The 27,916-nt window shown below is 45.0% G+C and overlaps 1 protein-coding gene across 1 annotated transcript; it reads left to right on the top strand.

Moving 5' to 3' along the window:
* Window positions 1-6,660: 6,660 nt before the first annotated feature.
* Window positions 6,661-24,208, top strand: VPS37D (VPS37D subunit of ESCRT-I; the record flags this gene model as incomplete). The annotated part of the gene is made up of 4 exons (XM_083376527.1): window positions 6,661-6,789; window positions 11,910-12,081; window positions 19,153-19,235; window positions 23,700-24,208. 4 exons carry the CDS (start codon window positions 6,661-6,663, stop codon window positions 24,183-24,185), a joined length of 870 nt encoding a protein of 289 aa, XP_083232653.1. The 3' UTR covers window positions 24,186-24,208.
* Between the last annotated feature and the right edge of the window lie 3,708 nt (window positions 24,209-27,916).

Genomic DNA, 27,916 nt, shown 5'->3' with positions numbered 1-27,916 from the left:
GAAAGCACTAAACCTGGCAACTGACTTCCCTCTCTGTAACTTGAGGAGGTCATCAGCCTCACTGTGGTAGATTGCACGTTCTGGTCCTTGGCCTCCAAACTGTGAAGCCAAGGAAGCAGGTGTTTTTTCTGAGCGCACTGTCACTATTGCCTGCTTTTTCCTTGGGACAGTAACACAGTCTGATGGGAAATCCAAAACTGCCTCTGACTCCATAGACGGCTTATCCAATAAATGTTCCTGGGCTGGTACATTGAAGTGTATCTTTTGCCAGTCTGGAGCTAGGTGGACAGTGCAATTCTCCCTAGGCTCTGGAACCGAGAAGCTTCTGTATGTCTCCATCCAGTCTGGCGCTGGTACATTGGTGTGCTTCTTCGACTCTGGAAAAATGTCATTAGTGTCTGCTTGAAGTAAAGACCACCAAGGTGACTGAGGTCCAAACTTCTCTAGACACCGTGGAGATAAGATTGCACAGGTCCTGGCAACTTCTGTGTGTGGCAAGGCTCTGAGGTTTGCTTCTGCCTTGGGATGAAGAGAGCACTTCAAAGTGGGTTTTTCATCTAAGTAAGACTCATTGTCAATATTCACTGCAGCCAGCCAAGTGGTGTCAAGATTCCCTGGGTGAAATGCAGGTATGACCTCGGGTGTGGTTTCAGGCCTTCCGGTGAGCAAGTTCCTCTGAGGCAGGAGCTTAGCTCCTTGTGCAAAACACTGCTTCTGGGCTGCTTCCAGTTGTTGATGCAGCATACACCTATACTCGGATTCACTTTCTGGATGGAAAGCAGGTTTGCTGAGGAGTGAATTTTGGTCACTTGGTAGGGATTCAGAAGACAAGGAGTTCTGGTGGATTGAATTAGGCACCTCTTTCTTCTCCTTATATCTTCTTACTTCTTTGTTTTGCCGTAGGGAGCTTTTGCGAACATGGTGATGTTCTTTGATGTTCGTATTTGAGGTAGAAACTGGGGTCCAGGGAAGTGACTCATCTCCAGGAGAAAGAACAGGTTTGGAGGCCATTGCCTCCATCTCTTGGTGGAGCTGACAACGATACTCAGACTCAGTCTCCGGGTGGATGATAGGCCTTTTGGTTTCCTGGGTCAATTCATGTTTTGTTTGGAGGTTCCTCCTTAGATTGGTCTCTGTAGGTACAATATGCTGGCATACTGGTTCAGTCCATGTTAGGAGAGAGTTCTTTCTCTTCTCAGCCTCTGTGGAGAGAGAAGTTTGATGAAGTAACTCAGACCTTGGAGAGAGAGAATATTTGTGGACTGTGTCCATCTCTTGATGAAATGGCTTCATATAATCTGATTCACGTTCTGCATGGAAAGCACACTTATAATTGGGTTTCATTTCTGAATGATAAGAAGATATCATGACAGTTGGCACTGAAGATGCTTTGGACCTAGCTTCTGCTCCAGGAAAAGGTGTCTGAGTTGTTCTAGTCCACATCTCTAATTGAGGAGTCTCCTTTTTTGAAAAGAAGGTGTCCTGGTAAACAGTTTCTGTTTGAATACATTTTTCTTTTGGACTGGGAACATGTTTATGGATTAATTTCTTTGGGGTTCGGGATGTGTATTGCTGTCCCAGTTCAGTCACTAACTGAGAAGCATTCTTGGATGTTTGAGTCCATGCATCCTTTACGCTGTGACCAGGTTTTTCAAAGAATTGAGTGATTGATGGAAAGGAGTCATTCCACACTGGGATGAAAGGCATATATTTATTTTCCGTTTCAGATTTCTCTCCAGTTGATACAGATCGGAGCTTCTGGCATATCTCATCTCTTTGTGAATTCAGGCTTTGTTTCATTGCTATAAGCATACGACTAGCTGTCATTTTAACCTGCCCAGGTTGGATGGAGAATTTTCTATGAGACTCCATGACAGTTTGAGGAGATATGGTTCGGGCTGCTGACCTTCCTTGTTGTAGAGGGTTGGTTTCTCTTGGGGGTGAAGTGTTCTGGTTTAATTGGTTCCCTCGCCTTGAGGAAGTACTCTGAGGGAACTCAGTTCCTCGTTGGGGTGAGACATTTGACGGGACCTCCATCCCTTTGTATGGTGAGGCACTCCTGATGGTATTATTTCCTTTCTGAGGAGGAATCTTCTGTGCTGGATCATTTGGTTGCTGAAATGAAGAAATCTGAGAAAGCTCACTCTCTCTCCGTGAAGAAGGGCTTGAAGAAGTGGGGATCGATCCTCTTGGAGAAGACAGCCTTTGGGCAGCCTCACCACCCTTCTGAAAATTAGCAGTACCCTGCGAGACTTCACTCCCTCTCCGTGTGGAGGAACCTGTGGGACAAGATCTTCGGGGAGCTTCATTTAACCTTCCTCTTTGAGGATAAACATTCTGGGAAAATGTGCCCTGGGAAGCTTCATTTCCTCTGTGGGGAGAGGTGCTCCGATTGATGTCACTTCCTCTCTGGGGTGAAGCGGTTTTAGACATCTCGTTTCTTGGTGGAGAGAGAGGTGCCGTTGGAGGGCTATTCCTTCGACGGGACTGTGGACTAAGGATCCATTCCCTCTGAGGCGAAACCGTCCTTGGAGGTTCATTATCATGATGGGAATATGGGCTTTGATATGGATCATAAGCTACTTTTGCTGGAATAACATAAGACATCTCACTTGCCAGGTGATCTTTTGTCATTTGATACTTTACATTGATCAATTTTCCTTGGATTCACCTTGAATTTCACACTAACCTTTTCCATTCTAACAGTGGGCCATTTCTGCCTTTCACAAAGCACTTGGTTCTTCTAATATGGCCCCTTTATTTCATCAGTTCTACACAAGCCCGGCAAGATCATAAAGCAATGATGTCATTCTGTTAGACTATGACATCAACTATTCTCCACACCCACTGGAAACTTTCTAAGAGATCACACAATTCTACAGCTTCTAATTTTCAATGTTTTACTTTGTTCATTTCTCCATTACATACCCATCCATATTTTTAAAATACCCAGTGTCTTATAAATTGTGAGAATTTAAAATTAAGATGACATTACCAAACAAGGTCCCACATCAGTGATAGACCTTCTCTGAAGCTATAGCACATATTGTCTCTGAAAATACCCCAAAACTCATAAATCGCTTCAATTTGGCTAGTTCATCAAGCGTTTCAGCCCAGTGATGTTTTATTATATGTACTTTTTTATTTTATAAATTGCCTTGAGTCCATCAGAAATTAGCAGTATATAAATTTGTGATCAATTCAAATAGGTGGTGAAATGTATAATTAAAGACCCTAAAGAAGCACTAAAGGGCACCATACATACTAGCTTGTTTACTGTGTTGTACCATAACTGTTCACAATTACAAGAGTAATGAAAAAGAAACTTTGTATCTTTGCATTTATGACCTTTGCAATTCTGTAAAACAAAGGAAAACTGAAGATCATACAGAGTCACAATTTCACTTAGCGACTGCTTTGCTTAATGACCAAGTTGCCAATTCCAATTACAGTTGCTGAGCGAGGACTATCTGTATGGTGTATGATTTATTCTTGGCCACTATGTACATTACTGTTGGGTTATTGTAAATGCTTTTACTTTGTTTTTAAATTTGTTCAACGCCCAGAATCATTTGTTGAGGTGGATGGCCATATAAATTGAATGTAAGAATGAACAAATGAATAACAAAGTTGGAAGGGACTTTGAAGGTCTTCTTAACAGCAGATGTAGATATTTGTAGGGAGACCAGCAAGTGGGTGCCTAACATCTTTAACTTTTAGCTGAAGAGCCCATGGAATAAAAAATAAATGTCTCATGTCACATGATTGGATTCACATACCTACTGTAAATTGCACCACCTAGATAACCTTGGCTGATCTTAAGCTAAGCAGAACCTGGTTAGGATCAAGCTTGGATGGGAAACCAAGATATGTCAGAGCTGTAGACCAGACTAAGATGATGGAAAAACAACCAGAGAGAATGTAGCGGCAAATCTCTTTACTGACTGTTGCCAAAAAAATAACCCCAGGAGTCAGGATTAATTTATGAGGGTCTTTACTTAAATTCCACTTTCCAGCTATTCTTAGAAATTTGGTTCTTAGGCAAAACCTTTCTGAAACTGAAGATAAATTTAAAAAAGTTGAAAGCAATTTTGCACTAGCTGCTAGTTTGCTTCAGTACAAGATGCTGGGGATCTTTCATATCCTACACTACGTAGGTAAAGGTAAAGGTTCCCCCGCACATGTGTGCTAGTCGTTTCCGACTCTAGGGGCCGGTGCTCATCTCCGTTTCAAAGCCGAAGAGCCAGCGCTTGTCCGAGGACGTCTCCGTGGTCATGTGGCTGGCATGACTAGATGCCAAAGGCGCACGGAACGCTGTTACCTTCACACCATAGTGGTCCCTATTTTTCTACTTGCATTTTTACGTGCTTTCAAACTGCTAGGTTGGCAGAAGCTGGGACAAGTAACAGGCGCTCACTCTGTTACGCGGCACTCGGGATTCGACCCGCCAAACTGCCGACCTTCTGATCAACAAGCTCAGCGTCCTAACCCACTGAGCCACTGCGTCCCTCTACACTAAATGGAGCCTGGTTATTTGAGGAACCACCTCTCACTGATTACATCTACCCATCTGGCAGGAGGAGCACGTTATAGGTTCTGTGTAATTTGATGGGACCCAGGAGGCGGCCTTTTTCTGGTGTGGCACCTACCCTTTGTAGCATGATTCTGCCCCAAGATCAGAGTGGCTCTGACACTACTGACCTTCCAGAAGTTCCTTACAACCTGGTTTTGCCGTTGGCCCTGGGGATCCTATGGAAATAACAAGTCCACAAAATGGCTGTAAGATTGTGATTGCATTCTCCCATATTTTCTGTTTATACTTTTTGTTTTGTTCTAATAGTTCCAATAGCTTTTACTCTATTTTAACCATGTGACCATAGAATATAAAAAAAGTACTGGAAGTCTTCTAGTCCAAACCCCTGCTCGAGCAGGAGATCTTATATTATTTCAGATGAATGGTTGTCTAGTCCCTTTTTGAAAGCCTCCAGTGATGGAGCACCTATAATTTCTGAAGGCAAGCTATTCTATTGGTTGATTGCTCTTACTGTTAGGAAATTTCATAGTTCTAGATTGCTTCTTTCTTTGGTTAATTTCCATCCATTGTTTCTTGTCTTGCCTTTTGGTACTTTGGAAAAGTTTGACACACACATCCTTGTCTTTGTAGGAGCCCCTCAACTATTGGAACACTGCTATCATGTCTCCACTAGTTCTTCTTTTCATTAGACTAGACATACCTAATTCCTGTAACCATTCATGTTTCAGCTTTCAGCCCCCTAATCATTCTTGTGCTCTTCTCTGCACTCTTTCCAGTGTGTCAACATGTTTTATACTGTGGGGACCAGAACTGGATGCAGTATGCTCTTACCAAGGCTTTGTAAAATGGTACTAGAACTTCAGGTGATCTTTACTCTATCCCTCTTTATTAGGCCAACCCACACATGAGATGGGCTACTTTATAAATTCAACAAATAAATGTTTATAACCACCCTGGGAACTACGATCACCAAACAGTTTGATGAAGTTCATTCAGGAAAGTTAGCACATTCCAACCGAGAGACCCTTCCCAAATGCCTGGGAGCCATCTAGATTGGCACTGTGATGGATTGATGTTGTTGTTGTTAATTGTGAAGTCGTGCCTGATCCATCGTGACCCCATGGACAATGTTCCTCCAGGCCTTCCTGTCCTCTTCCATCTTCTGGGGTCCATTTAAGCTCACGATGGATTTATAAAAGGAGCTTAAACCATATACTAGGAATATTAATTGCACCAAAGGGGTTTAAGTGGTTAAAGGGGCCTCGGTTCAAATCCGTACTGGACCATGGAACTCAGCACCAAGCAGTATATACCGTAAATTTATATCATCATTTGAGACCTGTTAATTTTGTCCAGCACCGGCCTTCCTCACAAGTGTCGTTATGAGGATATCGTGAAGAGTTACTCCTTATATCCTGCTCCGGACTCCTCCTAAGGCTGACGGAGGATTAAGTAAGTTAATAATATATAAATGCAACAGGCTAAACCTCACAACAAGCCAGCGAGGTAGGTCGGCATTCCTGCCTCCATGGCCCTGCATGCCTAAAGCTTAGCACAGGGATCGGCAACCTCGGCTCTTTTATGACTCGTGGACTTCAACTCCCAGAATTCCTGAGCCAGCTATGCTGGCTCAGGAATTCTGGGAGTTGAAGTCCACGAGTCATAAAAGATCCGAGGTTGCCGACCCCTGGCTTAGCACAAAGAGGAGGTGACACACGCTGATAGTCACCCAGCGACAGGCCAATTTTCACGGCGCAGAATTTATCCTTTCTCTCCCTGGAGATCAACTCGCACGCGGCGACGGGCTGGGTACTTTACACATGCTCAGACACTCCATCTGCCTTCCATGCAGAAGAGCCCCCTCCCCTTTGTCTGCTCTCCTCCTTTGAGAGGAGGGGGCAGCCCAGCACGTGCAATTAACGCCCTCCTTCGCCGCCGCCGCCGCCGCCGCCTGCGCCGCTTTCTGCCGCGCCCACCCTCCCCAGCCGAAACAACGGAAGCTCGGCGGAGGCGGCCCCTTTAAGAGCGGCGGGGCCGCCCTCTGGCGGTTCTGCGACGGCGGTGCAGGTGCAGGTGCAGGATCCCGCTCCTCCAGGTGCGGCCGCTCCGTCTGCTCCGTCCACATCATGGAGCGCGATCGGGGCCCGCGGGCCTCGGCGGTAGATCTGGGCTTCGGGGCGCTCAGCACCGCGCAACTCCGCGCCCTCATGCGGGACGAAACCTGGCTCGAGCGCATCGTCAAGCTAAGCAGGAAGGTAAAGCCGCGGATCCCTGGTTGCAAGCCCGGGAGAGGAGAGGAGAGGATCGGGCCCTCCGGAGGGGAGAAAGATGGGGGTGGGAGGGTGGTATCCTGCTTTCCAGCGGGGTCTTCGGCCGCACGCACCCGCGGCTCGCGTTACTCCGAGCCCAGCGGCCATCCCTCTCCATCCAAATACAAAGACCGCCCCTGCCCCCTTGGAAAATAATCCGAGCATCCAAAGGAGCAGCGATGCCCGCCGAGACTGCCCGTGGCGCCCCTGGGGCTGTGCCACCCGACCCCTTTTGCAGCAAAGGCAGCTCTGGTTGCCAGGGGGCTGGGAGTCTGGTACGGGAGGGGGCTAGTGCCAGTCCAGCCAGGCCTATGCTTGGTGCCAGGAACAATGCCCAGACCTTCGGCCTTTTCACCGAAGCTGTTGGCCCAAATGCACAAGACTCAAAAGATGATAGCCGGGCCCCAGGTGGGGAGGCCCTCTTGTTAGATATGCCCTTGGAAGATCTATCCCCTTCTCATCCCCTTCTGCTAGCTCCAGGGATTAAAAGGCACCCCGTATCTCCCTGTCCCACCTCTGAAAGCTGCCCCTGGGATCCAGTTTGAACTGAGGGGTTCTGCTACTCTGGTTCCACCTCTCCAGCCCCCAGAGATGCTATAGGCCCCTTTGTGGACTGTTGTCGGATTTTGGTCTTCTCCACCCACCTGTCACTCAGCCCCCTCCTTTCCCTGAAAAGCAGTCTTTCCCCCCCACCACCACCACCACAACACTCTTTGAAATACACCCCATTTATTATGCTGGAAGAAATGCTGAGAAGCCTCTGTCTGTTTGGGGTCCTGGAGATGGAGTCATCCAGGGAGGGAGTGGGTGTGATGGTTTGCAAGGGTGGGGGAATGGTCCCAAGGCCTCATTGCTTTTGTCTTGGCAGAGTAGACCCATCCTGGACTAGACCCTCCCTTCCCTCTCTTTCTCTAGCGAAAATCAGCCACAATGGTGACCACAGACCCCTGTTTTGTTTCTTTTTGTTTCTCGGTGCTGAAAAGAAAGAGATTTCTTTTCCGAGATCCAGCAAAGCCTCATTGACCCAGCCATGGAAACACGGGCGGGGGTTGGGGGTGGGGGGTGTTGACTGTCTAGCCAGGCAGGCAACATGTCTTGTGCTGGGTAATAGAGAAAGGTTGCCGAATTAAGTGCCACAGCATGTCAGGCATTTTCATCATAAATGGCGTATGATTTTTCCCTTTCGACAGGCGTGGAAACAAAGCAAAACCTCCCCCCCTTCTTTCCATTATTTATTTGGCATCCAGCTAACTTCTTCCTTGTCCCCCCCCAATTGCAGGAATTCCCCACCCCTTTTTGTGGCCCCCAGACCTTCATTGGAATCTGCTCCTGGTCTCACAGTTGCAACGTCACACATGTTGTCATCCATCCTCACAAGGAGACGTTGAGGCTGTTGATTTTGGAAAGGCACCTTCTCTGCCTCCTTTCCAACAATGGCCAGAAAAACAGCCTCACTTTAGCAATAGCTTTGTCAGTTCAGAGAAGCTGAGTATTCCCAGATCTTGTCTTTGGTGTGCTTTCGAAGCAATGCCGGCTGCCTTTTATACAAAATCCTTAACCGGGTCAATTAGAAGACTTAGCGGCTTGCTCTCAATCATTGTGCTAATTATCATTAATTTTAATCTTGGTTAGTCTTTTGTTGCTTAGTATGTTGTGTGAATCCAGCCTCTTTGGAGAGTTATGGTTCAGTGTCCTGTGCAAAACAGGCTGGTTAATTCAGTTACCAAGACAGCGTATTGTGTAAACAGGGGTACTGAGTTTCTAGATCTCATCAAAAACCCAGCACCTCTGAAAAATTGCCCATCAAGATGGTCAAGACCTTTCCCCATAGTTTACCATCCCCAATGCCCCCCCCCAACTCTAAGATGGTCCAATAAATACATTTGTCTTCCCCATGAGTTTAAGTGAAGTACAAGATAAATCACAAATACTATACAGCATATTTACTAGAAGATCACCCCAAAATGTTACCTTTTAGGTTTAGGGCAGTTTGTCATAGTTTCAAGACTCCCATAGAGAACTTACAGTTTGGTATACCAAGTCAGTAAATAGTCAGTAAATATTTACCATGTCAGTAAATAGTAACTTTTGCTTGAAGGGTTGTACTCCCCCAAAAGATCTAATGCTTAATTGAGGGAGGGGGAAGTATCTACCTCACAGGTCTGCAACCCGTGGCTCCGGAGCCCCATGCGGCTCTTTCAGCCGTCTCCTGCAGCTCCCAGTCCTCTGCCATGTGCAGTCCCAAAAAAAAAAGTGGGGCTAAAAAAGTTCAAACAATCAATTCAAATATGCAGGGTAGGTGCATATCTCGCCTTGGCTCCACTCTTCAGTCAAACCCTGTTCTGCGCATGCGCGCATGTACGCACATGTGCACACATTTTTTGCGGCTCCCAGTTTTTCCTTTTGTGAGGGAACCAGTTCCGAGTGGCTCTTTCACTGTTTGAGGTTGCTGACCCCTGATCTACCTATTCTACAAAGCACCTGAAGGCAGGACAAGAAGCAATGGATGGAAACTAATCAAAGAGAGAAACAACCTAGGGGAAATTTCTTGACAGTTAGAACAATTAATCAGTGGAACAACTTGCCTCCAGAAGTTGAGCGTGCTCCAACACTAGAGGTTTTAAAGAAGAGATTGGACAATTATTTGTCTGACATGGTATAGGCATTCTTGCTTGAGTACGGAGCTGGACTAGAAGACCTCCAAGCTCCCTTCCAATTCTGTTATTGTGGTTTGCCCAGAGGTCTAATAAGGGCAGTAGCTCTAGAACAGGGGTAGGCAACCTCGGCTCTTTTATGACTCATGGACTTCAACTCCCAGAATTCCTGAGTCAGCTATGCTGACTCAGGAATTCTGGGAGTTGAAGTCCATGAGTCATAAAATAGCCGAGGTTGCCTACCCCTGCTCTAGAAGAATAACCTTTTGGCAGCTTCTCAGTGGCTCTATGCTTGCTGCAGCCAGAAACAGTGAAGCACATTCAGTGATTGAATGCCAATTGGTAACAGAGAATAGCTGGCCATGCTCCTGAGATACTTTCCTTCATGAAGAGGGTTTGGAATTGGCTAGTATTTAATAATTTAATTTAATTTAATAATTTGATTTCTATACCGCCCTTCTCCCGAAGGACTCAGGGCGGTGAACAGGGCAATACACAATAAAAATCAGATACAAAAATTAAAAAACCATTAAAAAACCATTAAACATCCTGCCCATAAAATCAATACATATTAAGTTAAAAACTAATTTTAAAAACCCAACCCCATCCCGTCAGACCAGGCCAGCTTGTTCGAAAAAGAATGTTTTTAGATCACGCCGGAAGGAGCAAAGGTCGGGGGCCGTCCGGAGCTCAACCGGTAAGCGGTTCCAAAGGTCTGGCGCGCCCACAGAGAACGCTCTCCCCCTGGGGGTCACCAATCGGCATTCTTTGATCGGCGGCACCCTGAGGAGGCCCTCTCTGTGGGAGCGCACTGGACGGAGGGAAGTTGACGCCGCTCGCAGGTGTTGCCGTAGGTAATCCGGACCCATGCCATGAAGGGCTTTGTACGTCATAACTAACACCTTGAACCTCGTATGAAGGAACAAAAGCAGACTGGAGTAGCCTCTCAAGGACCCATGTTATTAGGGGAGGCCTCAATATACATCTGCCAAAAGTGTATTTGAAAAATTCTAAAAACTTTAATAATCAGGGGAAAATCTGGCTCCAACGTCCAATATTAATTTGAATTTAGTAGGGAAAAAAATCCACTTCCCTTCACATCTTTAATATGGAGCATTAGTTGAACTCCCAGAATGAAAGTGTGACATAATGCCTACTGATTGCATTCACACAATCAATACTTCTTTTCTTGATTTGCACAGTACATTAAATCTCACAGAAAATCCCTAACCAAGATTAAAATTAACTCAACCTTGCAAGTTATGCCCATGTAGCCACCAGGATTTTAAATGACTCTCTTCAGCAAGTTGTATGAATGGTTCGCTTATCTAATCCTTTGGAGTTGTTTTTTTCTTCTCATAGGTACAACATCCTTCTAAGATAGGTAAGAATTTTAGCTCCTAACTGTAGAAAGCTGAAAGTTGGTCTGTTTCCTAAAATGGCCATTTCCTGGAGATTAAAATCCATGACTTCCGAGCACAACATTCTTTAGGCCTGATTTATATTGGTGGCAGCAGTAGCAGCTGCTGAATAATTAGACATATTTTAGGCATCCATTCAGACCAGCTTGATAGGTCCATTCACATTAGTTTTTTTAACTTGGTTACCAAGTTAATCCACTGTCTAGTTTGAACAACACTCTGAACCATGACTAACCACACAATTCATTTAGTTAACATTATCAAAGTTTGTATGCTGCATCAAGAAAGACTTTTTATGACTTGCTTCAGCATGTTGCATGAACACAGCTGTTGAATTTCCCTTGGTGAAGTTATTTCTCCACAATATATCGCTCCAAGAGTCAAGCGCTATACGTGCTTCTAAACTGCTTCTTTTACTGTTTTGTACTGAATCAGTCAAAATCACTTCGTAACAAAAACGTAATTTGTATCTTCAGATTGTATTGTTAAACACTGTGTCTGTACAGCTTTGGCTCAAATGTATTTTGAATCTCAAACGGTGGTGTTGGTGGTGCTAGAGGTGGTGGGGATACCAGCAAAACCATCAGTAGGTGTAGTGCATAAATCTGTACCTTTATAAACAGACAACCCAGACAAGAGTGCAGACAGCAAAGCAAAGATTAGCAAAAAAAAAAGTAACTCAAATGAGGATGATAAACTACAGAAGGAAGCCAGGATCTAAAGATCTGTAGAACAGCAGCTTGGGGGGAAAAAAGCAAGAGTATCAAACTGGATTGCAAAGGGGGTTGCTAAACATGCGCACTGTTTTTAGCAGGGACAGTGGCTTTCCCTGTTTGGGTGATAAGTCCAAATCTTATTCTCCATGCATTCATGGGAAAACACTGCACTGTATGCTCAGGATAACCAAAACAACCTCTGACAAGCCGAACAGATAATCAGACAGAGACCTTTTGGCCTGACCCAGACCCTCATTAAATATGTGTCTTTTCAGTTCCAGAACCTGCAGCTGGAGCGGGAGGTGCACCTGGCTTCCAACTATAACCTTGCCAAGCAAAATTTGGGCTTGCAGCCTCGGCTAGAGAACGGCAAAGCTTCGCTCGCCATCAAATACCAGGAGTTGCAGGAGCTACGGGAAACCTGTCATGACAAACAGCAGCGCTTGGGTGAGCAACCGTTGGTGTCTTCCTTTCTCCCCCACCCCACCTTCTCCCAGAGTACTATTAGATCTGGACTGCCTTAATGTGGATCATCAGTGTTTCTCAACATCGATTGCTTGGCCTGGGAATTCTGGGAGTTGAAGTCCACCAATCTTAACATTGCTAAAGTTGAGAAACTGTTCTAGATGATCAGCAGAGGGCAATACATTTGTTAGTGGTCTGGACTTTTGCAGGCCTGAGAGCATCTTTAAGTAAAAGGACTTCATTCATGACAGCTTGCCTCCCTTTAAACCATGCCTAAAAAGTTAGGATTCCAAAAGTAGACCAGTTGATAATCGTTGTAAAGAAGTTTGGCCTTATTCATAATGGGTGGGGCTGGTCTATGATCACAGTTGGTTTTATCAAATTTCAGTTTACTACAAATATGTAGATCCCCTTTCCCTACTTCCCTGGGCACAACTGGAAAGATGAATAGATGGAGGAACATGAAAAGTGAGGGTTCTACAACTTTATACTGAAAGTGTTTCTTTGCTCTGGAAAAGTGTTTCTCAAATTTAGCAATTTTAAATGGTGTGAACTTCAACTCCCAGAATTCCTCAGCTGCTTTGGACAATGAAGCATTTCTCCCACTGTAAATGCAACACGTGAATGAGATATATGTAATTTTAGTGAGCTGAGACGTGTTTGGATTACAGATTTCAACTTGAGTTCAGTACAGGTAGTTCTCAACTTACAACCATTCATTTAGTGTCCATTTGAAGGTACAACACTGAAAAAAGGGACAAGACCAGTTTTCACACTTGCAACCATTGCTGCATTCCCACGATTAAAATACAGGGGCTTGGAAACTGGCATGTATTTATGATAATTGCACTGTCCTGAGGTTATGTGATCACCCTTTGTAACCTTCCCAGTTGGCTTCTGACAAAGAATGGGAGAAGCCAGATTTGCCTAACAGCATGTTTCACTTAACAACATTGGCAAAAAAAATTATAATATGGAGCAGAATTCACTTCACTTTTTTTTTTGCTTAGCAACGGAAATTTGGGCTCAATTCTGGTCATAAATGGAGGTCTACCTGTATGTGATATTTGGGGAGACGATCACCCTGCTTTATAAAGTCTAAACCCTCCCTGGAGTTGGAGAAAGAAAGAGACAGATTAAAAGAAAAAAAACCCCACCTTTCCTCCTCTCTCAGCCCTATAACAGGAGGGATGTTTGACACATGAGATACAGCTGTCACTCTGCATGTTTCCCCAATCACAGAGAAGAGAAATCTAATGAAAGGCAAGGAACAAAATGGGGAAGCTTTCCTCCCATTGTCCCAGCATTATGTAGAAACCAGATTTAGAATTGTCCCTAACCCAATAATGTGGTTTGTTTACTTGTACAGGTAGTCCTCCACTTACAACAGTTTGTTTAGTGTCCATTCAAAGTTACAATGGCCCTGAAAAATGTGTCTTATGACTGTTTTTTCACAGTTATGACCTTTGCAGCATTCCCTATGACCCTGTGATCAAAATTCAGAGGCTTTGCAACTGGTTCCCAATTGCAGCAGCAGTGGGTCTCAAACGCAAGCCTACCTATCAGCAGCCTAGTGTCCTAACCCCATGAGCCACTTCACTCCCATCTACAGTAAATTAATCTATAGGAAAAAAATCCTGAAAACTGAAAACTAGTTAGGAATCAGTAAGTAGAATGGAGGATGCTCAGCTTCATCTTTGCATCCCGGTATAAAATGAGCACTGTTCAGTGACTGTTCAAAGTCACAACAGCTCCAAGTGACTTATAACCATTTTTCTGTCACACTTATGACAGTTGCAGCATTTCCATGGTCATGTGATCAAAATTTGGACACTTGGCAACTGGCATGTATTTATCACGGTTGCCGTGTCCCAGGGTCATGTGATCCCCTGTTGCGACCTTCTGACAAGCAAAGTCAGTGGGGAAGCCAGATTCACTTAACAACCAGGTTACTAACTTATCAGCTGCAGTGATTCACTTAACACCTGTGGCAAGAAAGGTCATAAAATGGAGCAAAATTCACTTAACATGTTTCACTTAACAGAAACTTTGGGCTCAGTTGTGGCCATAAGTCAAGAACTACTTGTATTTGTTATTATTTCGGTTTGTAAACCATAGTGTACAGCCAGGTGTGCAGGATGTCAGTTGTGGTTTATTCAGTAAATTATGTTTAAAACCAATCAAGATTTGTCTTGAGTATCTCCTGGCATTCTAAGGAAAAGGAGTTCTGTAGTGGTTGCCTTTGCTGGTATTGGTCGCAGCTATGCTTAAAATGGTTAACCCATTTACTGACTTTCTACTGCCTACCAAACCACAATTTAATCACACTGACTAGTGTCATGCATAAGATGCTTAACCATGACAAACAAATCAAAGTTAAAATTCCTCAAGTGTCACCTGCTACACTGATACAGGCATTATATATTTAACTGGATTAGATAAGCATCGATGTAAACCTAGCCTCAATACAATCTAGATCCAGATGGCTGGCTGGGGAATTCTGGGATTTGAAGTCCACAGGTCTTTGCCAAGTTGCCAAGGTTGGACACCCCTGATTTAGATCCTGGGAAACAAGATGGGTATGTGGAAGGAGATCAGAAGTGAGCCACCTGCTGAGACCCCAATCCCTCTGGAGATAAGGGGCACCTTATTTCCAGAAGGTACATAGGTAGTCCTTGACTTACGACCCTTTGCTTAGTAATCATTTGAAGTTAGAACAGCGCTGAAAAAAATGACTTATGACTGCTCCTTGCACTTATGACTATCACAGCGTCCCTGTCATGCAGTCGCCAGCCGTCCATCCTTCTGAGATCAGTAAAACAAGGACCCAGATTGTTGGGGACAATATGCTGACACTGTAAACTGCTTAGAGAGGGCTGTAAAGCACTGCAAAATGGCATATAAGTCTAGGTGCTATTGCTATCAATGCTGTTGCCATCTGGGCGCTTGGCTGCTTGCACTTACTTACTTATTTATTTATTTATTTATTTATTTATTTATTTATTTATTTATTTATTTATTTATTTATTTTTGGGACTTATATGCCACCCTATCTTCCGAAGAACTCAGGGCAGCTAACAACAATAAAAACAACAATACAAAAGTTAAAAGAAATTAAATAAACAGCCCCAATAAATAAGTTAAACAATTAAAAATTAAAACATTTTAAAAACCCTGTCGTCGGTCCAGGTCAGCCTGATGAAAAAGGAAAGTTTTAAGGCTGCAGCGAAAGGACGGAGATCCGGGGCCATCCGGAGCTCAAGGGGGAGTTGGTTCCACAGGGCTGGCACTCCCACAGAGAAGGCCCTCCCCCTGGGGGTCGCCAGCCGACATTGTCTAGCCCAGGGGTCGGCAACCTCGGCTCTTTTATGACTCGTGGACTTCAACTCCCAGAATTCCTGAGCCAGCATAGCTGGCTCAGGAATTCTGGGAGTTGAAGTCCACGAGTCATAAAAGAGCCGAGGTTGCCGACCCCTGGGCTAGCCGATGGCACCCTGAGGAGGCCCTCTCTGTGTGAGCGTACTGGGCGATGGGAGATCGTTCCCGGCAGCAGACGGTCCTGCAAATATCCCGGGCCTAGGCCATGTAGGGCTTTAAAGGTAAGTACCAGCACCTTAAATCTCACCTGGAAGACAACCGGTAACCAATGCAGCTCACGCAGGAGGGGTGTAATATGGGAGTATCAGGATGCTCCCATCACTACCCGCGCAGCCGCATTCTGCACCAGTTGGACCCTCCGGGTGGTCTTCAAGGGCAGCCCCATGTAGAGAGCATTGCAGTAATCTATCTGGGAGGTAACGAGTGCATGAGTGACCATACGTAGGGCATCTCGGTCCAGATAGGGGCGCACCAGGCGAACCTGGGCAAATGCCCCCCTGGCCACGACTCCAATATGATCTTCAAAACTGAGTCGTGAGTCCAGGAGGATGCCTAAATTGCGTGCCCTATCAACGGGAGGTAACACCTCTCCTCCCATAACCAAAGATGGAACCTCTTGGACAAGTCGAGATGCCGGTACGTAAAGCCACTCAGTCTTGGCCAGGTTGAGTTGGAGCCTGTTCTTCCCCATCCAAATCCGTACCGCTTCCAGGCAACGGGACATCACATCGAGTGCATCGCTGGGTTGGTTCGAGATGGAGATAAAAAGCTGGGTATCATCAGCATATTGATGATACCTCACCCCGAAACCACGGATGATCTCACCCAGCGGCTTCATATAGATGTTGAACAGGAGGGGCGAGAGTACCGACCCCTGAGGCACCCCACAATCAAGGGGCTTCGGGGTTGACCTCTGCCCTCCTGCCAACACCGTCTGCGAACGGCCCGAGAGGTAGGAGGAGAACCACCGTAAAACAGTGCCTCCCACTCCCAACCCCTCAAGACGTCGCAGCAAGATACCATGGTTGATGGTATCAAAAGCCGCTGAGAGGTCTAATAGGACCAGGACAGAGGAATAACCCCTGTCTCGGGCCCACCAGAGATCATCCACCAGCGTGACCAATGCCGTCTCCGTGCTGTACCCGGACCTGAAACCCGATTGGTACGGATCCAGATACTCAGTTTCCTCCAGGACCAAAGGGAGCTGCCGTGCCACCACACTCTCAACAACCTTCGCAAGGAGGCGAAGGTTGGAGACAGGACGAAAGCTATTTAAAATAGCTGGATCCAAGGCAGGTTTCTTGAGGAGGGGCCTTACCACCGCCTCTTTCAAGGCGGCAGGGAAGCACCCCTCACTCAAGGAAGCATTAATAACTGCCAGGAGCCAGCCTTGTGTAACCTCCCGAGCCACATAAACCAGCCAGGAGGGACACAGGTCCAACAAACACATGGTGGCACTTAATTTCCCCATGATCCTGTCCACTTCATCCAGAGTCACAGGATCAAACTCTTCCCAAATATTATTGGCCAAACCCATCGCTTCCCCCTTGTCAGATACTGCCCAGTTGGAGTCCAAGCCAGCCCTAAACTTATTGCAGTTGCAGCATTCTGCAGCCATGGGATCCCCATTTGGGATCTTCACAGCAGACTTCCAACAAGCAAAGTCACTGGAGACGCCCACAGGGAAGGTCACAAGTCAGGTCATGTGGTGTCTTGCTTAATGACCACAGTGATTAATGATCATAGCAGGAAAAAAATCAGGTGTGGTCATGTGGTGTTTCAGTTAACAAGCACCTGGCTTAATGACAAATTTTCTTGTCCCAATTGTGGTTGCAAGTCAAAGATTACCTGTAGACCCAATTTTAACCTGCCTTTGAAGAACATTGATAAATTGATGCTGGTGCAGACACAGCTACCCAAAGCCATTAGTGTCATCCCTATCCATTCCACAGTCATTGCATAGGCTTTTGACAGGCTAGTAAGTACAATTTAAAGTACAGGTAGTCCTCAAGTTACAACTGTTCGTTTAGTGACCATTTGAAGTTACAATGGCACTTTGACTAGTTTTCCATACTTATGACTGTTGCAGCTTCCCCATTTTGGCTTGACCAAAATTCAGAATACTTGGCAGCTGACTCATGTTTATGACGGTCACAGTGTTCCAGGATTATGTGATCCCCCTTTGGGACCTTCTGACCAGCAAAGTCAGTGGGGAAGCCAGATTCACTTAACAACTGTGTTACTAACTTAACAACTGAAGTGATTCATTTAACAAATGTGGCAAGAAAGGTCATTAACTGAGGCAAAACTCACTTAACAAATGTCTTGTTTGTGAACACAAGGGCCAACCTGAAGCCACCCTACAATTCTTTTACAAGCTCCGACTGAATCATGAATTTTGAAGTTGAAAGGGACCATATAGCAACAGAAAATTTGGGCTCAATTGTGGTCATAAGTCGGGGACTGCCTGTACTGATTTTAAACTACAAATGGCACAGCACTGAGTTACTTCTTGGACTACCGGCATTGCATGGGAACAACCTAGCTGGTGTGTTACTGACAAGTTGAGAATTCGAGATTCTATCCCTCTTGAGTGATTTTTGGGAGGGACCAAAAAAATTCAGAGTTTTTCATTTGATGTTCCATCCCTACAGAACAGTTTATCCCTGGAGAACCAACTGGCACCCTCCTGTAGAAATTCAAAGCAGAGTTTTTCTGTAGAGCTCTTAATAGTTTTAGTTAATTTGCAATTTTTAAAGATTGGGTGTGATCAATCAATACCGAAGCTGAGATAGTTTATGTAATTGGGTTACCGATTTTCATTGTTTTAGTGTTCAATTTTTGTGAACCTCCAGAAATCCATGGAGAATCAGCAGTATATAAATACTGTACGTAAGCAAATGCCTCTAATTCTTTGATCATTTGTGAACACAAGGGCCAACCTGTTATAAGCTCCAACTGAATCGTGAATTTTGAAGTTGAAAGGGACCATATAGATCTTAGTGCTGGTACATTGGGGTGGGGGAGAGTGTTCCAAAATGTTCAAGATGGTGGTTATGAACTAACTAATTGAAGTCCCACCTCTTTTTTATATGTGACACACATAAGAAGCTTCCATTGTACAATCACACTCATCATCTTGGCTTTTTGAAGACACATTCTGATTTGATTTGATTTGATTTGGATTATTTGGATTTGATTTAGATTTGATTTGGTTCATATGGGCACCCATTTCAAATACATGATGGGGGGCGGGGGGGTTGTTATCTAACATTAAATCAGGCCCTCCTGTAACTTCATCCATTACTGCATCCCACATCCTCCAGTATGGAATGAGAGACAGCAGGCTTGACCTTCTTCTTACAATAACCCTCCAAGTACCTGGTGACTGCTATTCTATCCTTCCTTGGCCATCTTTCCTCAAAGCTAAATGCCTCATCCCTGAATCAGTCCCTATAGAACGTTGGCTTCTAGTCCCCTTCAACAGGAGAAAGAGAAGACAGAAGTTGAAGGTGCCATTATAGTCTCTCCTTTGGAGTTGGCAACCTGGGATTTTATTCTTCTTGCAAAGATTAGGGAGCACACTCTGGCATTCCTCACTGCCATGGTGCAAGGATTACAACACAGCTGGCTGACCTGTGGATGTTAAAGCTGAACTTGCCCTTTGTCTAACAGGTGCGTGTATGGCAAAGTGGACTCCAGAGAACGCCCTGAGCAGGCTACAGGCTGAACTGGAGAACGTAGAGGCCAAAGTAGAGGTGAGTCATGAGGAACAAGCTAGGCTGGCTTCCCCAGGGCTGCTCCCAGAAATCCTCTTTTTTTAATATGTAAAAGGAATACGTGTCTTCCTTTCAATCGTCTGCCCACATAGAGATAAGAGGAAAGTGACTCCAGGCCACCTTTCTCCATGCCATCCCGTCGAAGGTCAGCTTCCCAAACCTGTTCCAGCCTGTGCCAGGAAAGGCACAAGTGTGACGGACAAGGAAGGAAAGCGAGAGAATTTTCCTCTGCTTCTGTCTAAGCTTGAGAAGGGGGGCCTGTTTGTTACCTGAACTTTGGGCTTCAAGGATGTGCAAGTGATACGGCTTTTCCAAGCTGCATCTCTCAAGACTTGGCTTGTGGCCAGTATGGAGCTTTGAACCACCTTTTTAGCTGTCACAAACTATCCGTTTGGCTAGAGTTGCAGACACACAACACACTGAACTAGGCCAATGAAAGACCTAGTGACTGCATTCCCACAACATACCAAACGTGTAAGGTTAACATTAGCACTTTTTGTTTTTATCTCTTAGCTGAGCACTCAACCTGTTTGGTTAGTTTAGGTTCAATGTATTGTGCAAATTTTAAAAAAAATAGGTTGAGCAACCAGGTTCAGTGTGTTGTGCGAACCCTTCCTTTATGTTATTGCTATTATCGTATCAACAACAAATATCAAATTAAATATGTTGGACTGTTTCAGTGGTACTCAAGCTATGGAATGTCATCCCCTCCTTGGGAGAGAGAGCAAGACATTTGGAGTGGAGGTGAGGCATGATGTTGTAGGGACATATAGGTCCCTACAGCATTTATATATATTTTAAAAAGCCTCCTTCGCATCAAGCTCAAATCTGGTGACACCATGGACACGTCCAGGATCACCATTGCCTACTTCTAGGATTCCCGCCCCCCCCCAAAAAAAAAACTTTTCTGTCTAGTCTAAGCTCTGGAATTCCAGGAGGTCCCTCATCCAAGTGTTAACAAAGGCTGATGCTTGGGGTTGGGCTTGAAGACCTCCAAGGTCCCTTCCAATTCTGTGTTCTAACTTAACTTTCCAGATCAGTCAGAGTTAGCTGACTGCTGCCATCTGCTGATAGCCAGAGTTTTTAGAGTCTCTCCTTGCAGGAGTAGCAGAGCTCTTAGTACTGCAGCCACCCGAGCTGCCCTTCTTATAATGAATTTGGAATGAGACAAAAGAATACCATGCAAATAGTCCTCTATTTGTGACCATTTGTTTAGCAACCATTCAGATTTATGACGGTGTTAGAAAGGTGACTTATGACTATACTTTGCTCTTACGACTGTCACACACGGTCATACAATCTCGATACGGATGCTTGGCAACCAGCTCACACTTATGACAATTGCAGCCTCCTGCGGGCCACATGATTGGCTTTTATGACCTTCTCAGAGGGCTTCTGGCAAGCAGAGTAATAGGGAAGCCAGCGGGGAAGGTCACAAGTCACAGTCACATGATGTCCCACTTAATGACTGGGGGCAATTTGCTTAAGAACAGTGGCAAAAAAAGGTTATAAAATTGGATGCTGTTGCTGGGTGCCTCACTTAACAAACGTACTGCTTAACAACAGATTTATTATGGTCTTAGGTCAAGGACTACCTGTAGAGCTTTTGACTGGAACAGCTTCTTTTCCATTAAGAGATGACCAAGAAACCTTTTGCAAATGTCACTGTTGGATTAGCAGTCTAAGCCCCAGATACAGTATACATGGCTGTTAAATGCAGTGTATGCAGTGTATGTCTAGGTACACACAAGTGTTTGTAGGGTGCTTTACATCTTTGCCTGCAAAAGAATATGGTCAAGGGGCTAAGAAAATAGAGGGAACCCAGATGTCAATTATGCTAGTTCCATTTGTGCTGATTTGAATGTCTAGGAAAGAACTGCTTTCCATTCTTAAATGAGATAGGCAGCGTGGGGCTTTCCAACTGTTTTGGCTCCAGCTCCCATTAGCACCCATTGGCATAGCAATGTTATAGAAATTGTAGCTCAGAACAACTGAAGGAAATGGGGTCAATGTTTGTATTCTTGTCCCAGGTCTCATTCTCCTCCATTTATTCCTATGGCAAATTCTGAATGTAGCCGTGGAGTTTGCAACTTTCCTTAATCACCTTTTGAGCCAATACATTAGCAGTTCCCTATAAGATTGTGCCAGGAGCTGCATTCACACAGTGCAATTAATTTGATTAATGAATTAACTCATGTTCTGGATTTGCACAAAACATTAAACTATGATAGCATTGTAGAGGGCCTTGTAGACCTGGCTCTTCTCCTAGAGTTTGGGCTAGGGCAGAGGTGGGGAATGATGGCCCCTTTGTGACTTGTGGACTTCAACTTCCATGGAGGGTGCCATGGCTGGCTCAGGAATTCTGGGAGTTGAAGTCCACAAGTCATAAAAGGGCCATTTTCTTTCTTTCTTTCTCTCTCTCTCTCTCTCTCTCTCTCTCTCTCTCTCTCTCTCTCTCTCTCACACACACACACACACACACACACACACACACACACACACACACACGGACTATGGTAATTGGACTCCTTGTGAATTTGATATAGGGCAGATTTACCATCTTTGTTTTCACTGGTTTGTTTTTGACTGGTATTATATTTTATTCTTTTTATTACATTGTGAACTTTCCAAGTCATTTGAAGTTAGAAATGAGGTAAATAAATGAATTAAATCAAATTAAATTAAACAATAAACTAACTAAACAAGCTAGATTCACACAGCACCCTAAAAACTAAGGTCAGTGGCTAAACTTAGTATGTTGTATAAACACATGTACTGGTTTTTCATGTGGTGATTTTCTAGATTTATATCCCACCTGTCAGCCTTCCCAGGTTGACTAGAGAAGGACCACAACAAAATGAGCTAATTCGGCTTCATTGTAAGGTTACATTAACTTGCGAGAATCTTGCATGTCTGAAAGAACAAATCTCCTATGGTTTCTTTTTCCAACCTGATAAGTTAGGGAGGCTCCTTTTTGAGTTTCTTTCTCTGCCTGTTATGCAGCTGTAGACTCCCTCCCCTGTTATCTAATTGCTCCCTAGGCAGCATATCTTTCAGTCCACCCATGTCCCAGAGACCATTCTCACATACCATTGAATCACCTGTCCTCCGCAGGCTTATAGTGCCCTCCATTACACTCCTTTCTCCAGTTTCTCCAACAATAAAAATGTTAGGAGTGCTAGGAGTGACCAACTCAAAGTTATCCACTGAGCTTTCATGGCTCTGGCTGGAATCTTCTCAGTCTGAACCCAACACTCTTAATCATTAGTCAACACTCTTAATCATTGTATGTATTGGTTGTCTTTACTGGAGCTGCTTAAAAATACAACCAGAGAGAAGGAGGGCAAGAGAATCTAGCCTATACTTATAAGCAAGGTATGTGAAGCTACATTTCTAAGCAATGGACCCAAAATTTAAATTACACTGAACATTGTAGTACATTTTCAGCAAAACTGAGCCGACAAGAGATTTAGAAAGCTCCCAGAAATAGCAGAAATAAGTTTGGAATGTCTTTCTATAATCACAGCAAGCACCAAAGGAATAGGAAATGATCTAGATACAAACGGAGGAAAAATGTCCATTTCAGGTCTCTATGAAGAGCCTGATGGGATATAAGCAAAATACTATAGGAAAGAACACAGACCCTGCCTTGCAATTCCTAAGCTCATTTCTGCTTTTAAATTCACTGTACCATCACCACTGTTACATAAGGCTTTAGTCAGACCCTCATTTGGAATACTGTGACCACTTCTGGAGGCCTCACTTAAAAAAAGATATAAGATTGAGTGAGTCTAGAGGTGGGCAAGAAAAAAGTGCAAGGTCTGAGAGACAAAACATATCGGAAGAGATAGGAGGAACTGAATATGTACTGCCAGGAGAACAGAAGGGAAAGGGGGAGGTATGATTAAAACCTTTAAAACATATTCAGGGCATGAAGAAGGTTCTAGAAGGTTCTAGAATTTTCAATATTAAAGCAAAAAAAAATCAAGAACCCAGGTCATTACCTCAAATTGACGGGAGGGAAGTTCAAAAATAATGTTAGAAAGTATTACTTCACAAAAAAGGAGAGTGGAAGTTTGGAACTAACTCCCAGCCAAGGTAGTGGGTCAATCATCTGAGTTTAAACATGCTTGGGATAAATATACGTCCGTCATCTGACAAAAATTAAAATGAATAAATAAATAAGCATAATTTTAAAAAAAAACCTCAAAGGTCAGATTTAATAGACCACTAGATCTTTTTCTGCTGTCGGTTTTCTATGTTTCTGCACTAAGTAAAGATTAAACTTCCACTTGGCTTAGTTTTGTAAACGGAATGGGAACAAGCACCATGTTGGTCTGCAGCTCAGCGGAAAAACCCATTGGGAGGAGCTGGTTGTTGAAATTGGCTTGGAACACCCAACTATCCCAAATGGCAGTTTCATCTTCCGTTCTTTGTCCACAGGAACAGATGGAGCAGTTCCTGTGTTGGGATCTGCCCATCGAGACTTTTGTGGAGTCTTTCCAGCACAGCCGCATGCTCTCCCATCTTCGTCGCACCCAGCTGGAGAAGCTGCAAGAGATCCTGAAGGTGGAGAAGACAAAAACTCCTGAAAAGCCAAGCCCGAGCTGTGAAGAGGAACAGCCTGCGGTCTCCCCAGCACTTCCAACTCCTCCTCCACCTTCGGCTCAAGCGGCCCCGGCTCAGAATAATGGGCCACCTCCTAAGGTCTTCCAGCTCCGCTTGGCACCGGCATTCTTGATTCCATCGGAGGCTGTGCTCCCCATCCCCATGACGGCAGCCCCTCAAAAGTGCTGCCTGCCCACTCTGGCCACTTCGCACTCCACCGCTAACTTTGTGAGCTCTCCCTTGAGTCTGATTGGGCACATCCACTTGCCCCAGACCCACCTGCCTCACCAGCAGAAGAAGAAAGAGCCCCCACACCGGTAGCTGCAACAGCGCCAACGGGACATTTTGACCAGAGCCTCTGACACCAGCTACAATGGGCCAGAGTCTGAGGTGTGATGCCAGCCTGCCAAGAACTCCACCTTCCCAGACTTGGTGGGAGTTGAGGGTGGGCATATGGCAGAGAGCTGGCTCCCTTTTCTCTCTGGCTGCCAAAATAATTTAGATTCCATCTCCACTCCTCCCCTCGCCATCCCCCACCTCCCCAGGCAGTTTGGCTGGCTGGGTTGATCCAGTGTTACTAAATGTATAGGTGGCCAAGACCGCAGGGAGTTGTGCCCTGCCTCCCCCTTTCCCACTTGAGAAATAAGGAAAGTTATGTCGCTTCTTCCCCCCCCCCTTCTTTTTCGGGAGCCTGAATTCACCATCATGCACTCATTACGCCTATCTCTCGAGTTAGGTGGGGGAAAAACCTCTTGCAAACTGCTTGTTGCTTTTCTGGATGCTGGGTGTGATCAATTTCAGGCAGGGCTATCTCTAACCCCCTCCAGGCAGTCGGCCGGCTGATCTTCTCTATCGCACAAGGGACTCCATTTCAGTAGCAAGTAGGAAGAGAACATCCATGGTGGGGGACGGGTGGGGGTGGGGGAGGGAATAGAGCACAGCACATTTCCAGGGGTCGAGAAAGGAAGGGTTGGCCAACTGCTTAGAGGGGGCAGTTTTTGGAGCTGAATTGCCCCCCCCTCCGCTTCCTATTCATTTTTTTCTATTGGGGCAGGGGGGTCTGCAGATGAAGTGGGGGAGGGGGTCTATTGATGTGATGGGGGGGTTGAGGTTGCAAAGCACAGGGTAGAACATTTTAGCCCAAAGTTTATGCCACGGCTAGAGAATGGGTTAGTACCAGCATAGGCACACGGTCTCAACAGGGTATGCATAAACGGGAGAGATGAGGCATGCTCTATGGGGGACATGCCTTCCAGGATGGGTGGGGGAGGGAGCAAGGAAATATTTTCAAGCAAACTTTTCTCTTGAATCAATGTGCTTGCTAAAAAACTGAAGGATGAAATTCTGGGGATAGCAGGGAGGGAGATTTGAACTGGGGGGAAAAAACGTTTCTCCTAATATTAATCCCTTCCCCTCAAGCAATTATAAGTGTGATTGGACTTAGAGGGTACAATGCAGGTGAAGTTAGCCATGCCAAGATCCCATTGAAAGCGAAGGCAGAATAAATGCAACGTGGCTGGGCATGCCATTTGCTACCTATCTGGTCTACAGCAAAGCTCTTCTTGATTAGAACGTACAATGCATCACTTTTTATCATCGCCTCTGTGGAGGCTGCCCACAGTACCTTTGAATGAGTCACTGCTTTGGCTTTTCCTCTTTGCAGTAGCCTTCCAAGTGGTGGATAATATAGTATTGTTATTATTTCCCTGCCAGGGATAGAAGGGGGCCAATTCCCAACAGGCAGACCTGGCCCTCTGACCTCCTCAGAGCCGGCCAGAAAATAAATTACCTTCTTCAGCCTGAGTTCACGGTTGTTTTCAACACTTCTCTACAAAACTGAATTAAAAAACAACAACAAAATTCCCAAGCCTTGAAATGTCACTTTCCAATCTCAAAAGTTCTTTGCAGTTCACGTTTGTGCAATGAGATTTTATTTCAGCTCCAGCAAGGCTGAGTTTGTGAAGACCCATAGTAGGGCACCCATTTAGGGAAGGGCAGCTGAGCTAGCATAGGGTCGTGGCAGCCATCTGTGCCATTCCCATTAGAGCAGGATTTCCCAACCCTGGCAACTTTAAGACGTGCGGACTTCAACTCCCAGAATTCCCCAGCCAGCCATGCTTAAGGTTAAAGTGGCACGACTTAAAAGTTGCCAGGCTTGGGAAAGTCTGCAGTAGAAAAAGGGATTTTGCGTGGCTTACGACTAGAAAGTGTGAAAGATGTGATTGTGAGCCAGAAGCAGCAGACAATATTGCCCAGGCTCACCAAGTGAGGAATGGCTACTTCCTGCCTCAGTGGGTAATGACATCCTGCAACTGAAGCCATCCTGCAGCTGGTTTTAGGGGGGTGGGAATTGTATCAGGAAGGACCCATTGGGCACTCTTTTCAAAGCCAGGGTCGCAAATCTGAGCCCCTCATCTTGATACTAGACTAGAAGGCAGGAAACTCTGTTGCAATGGGGCAGCGTCTTAAGAAGAGCTGCTGCCACCGTTTCCCATTGTGGCATTTCAGTGTTCAAACTTGATTTTTTTTTTAAAGAGCAGTGGAGGAGGTCGAAATCTAAACAAGAACCTTATTTTTTCCTGCCACCGAACAACAGGGCATTTCCTAACTCACAAAGGACAGCTGCGGGTGGGGTCAGGCCTGAGTTTCCTTCATAGCAGTCATCATGGGAACTGGAGGACAGGGTGGACGTTGGGAGTTATAAGGAGGACCAGGAGGGTTATCACAATGAAGGGAAATAATCTCTGCTCCTGGTTAGATATGCTGCCAGCGTTTACTCAGGACCTTCAAGAACTGAAACCCTATCCTATCCTGCCCCCAATTAGACTTGGAAAGCGGTTCTCCGATTTCTCCCCTAAGCTAGAATGACCCCCCAGTTCAACTCCGGTCTTTTATATTTTCACCATTAGATTCACCAGCCAGCCAGTACAATAACGTATTTTCTTCAGCAAGGACCAGCTACAAAACCCAGACAGCAGGGTGAACAAAGATTGTTGGTATTTGAGGCAATGTAATGTAATGCAATCCACTCCTGAGAATTCCCCACCTTCCTGTCTCTTTAGAGGTAAGATGCTGGACAGCTAAAATAAAACATTGCACCAACCCAGCCTGAAATTTCAAACTCCAAAATTCAAGTGGGAAAGGAACTCCAAACTCTGGGTTTTAATATAAAAAGTACCTTTTGCCAGAAAACGTGAGCCAAGTTTTGTTTGAAGTATTCAATGGTCAAGTTTAACATTTCACAGTTAGTTTTTTTCCTTGTATCCTTTAAGTCCAGGAGCATCTATAATTCATGTGGATGGGTCACACTCAAGGCCCAATGTATCTAGTCTGGCATTTTCTTTGTAACGGTCGCAGCCAATCAGAAGGCTCGGGGAAAGCCTACAAATGGAGCATCTCTTTCAGTAGTGTGCTCCCAGCAAGTATTTCTTAAAGGTATACTGCCTCTGAAATGAGAAGATCTGCTTTATGCTCTCATGTCTTACAGCCAACGTTGAGACACCTCACTCATGAATTTGCCTCCATTGCTTAATTACAAAAATGAAAGAATAGAGGAAGAGGGCATTGCATTAGGAGAACATTTGTGCCAGCATTTACAAGGATGTTTGAGTTATCAACATTTGCTTGAAAATTTCCGCTCAAATCTTATTTCAGCTCCCAAGAAAAAGGGAACAAGAGAAGGCCATTTCTCAAGTGTATGTTCATTCATTTAAATGCATGCAAATTTAAAGTCACTAGTTTTCTAGCATTGATGCTGAATTGTTTTTATTTTTGATGGCTAGGTTCAAAAAACAAAATAGCCTGCTGTGATAACCTGGTTTGGCCCTTGCAGGTGCCCAGATCCTGGTTTTCTTCGGTGGGAAGCAGGAGTGGGTTCTCATTGACCAAAAGAGCAAACCGGTCCTACCATCGAAAACAATCCTCAGTATCTCAAACAAGCCTAGAGGCCACAACACACTCTTGGAATGTAAATCTGCTCCTTCAATTCTACCACAAGATGGAAAGGGCAGGAGGGGAGGAGGGGCCATTTCCAGTCTCCTCTACCTCTCGGA

Source organism: Vipera ursinii (assembly GCF_947247035.1).
Source record: "Vipera ursinii genome assembly, chromosome: 1".
Lineage (NCBI taxonomy): Eukaryota > Metazoa > Chordata > Lepidosauria > Squamata > Viperidae > Vipera > Vipera ursinii.
Note: the sequence above shows the minus strand (reverse complement) of the source record. Positions and strands in the feature narration are given on the sequence as shown.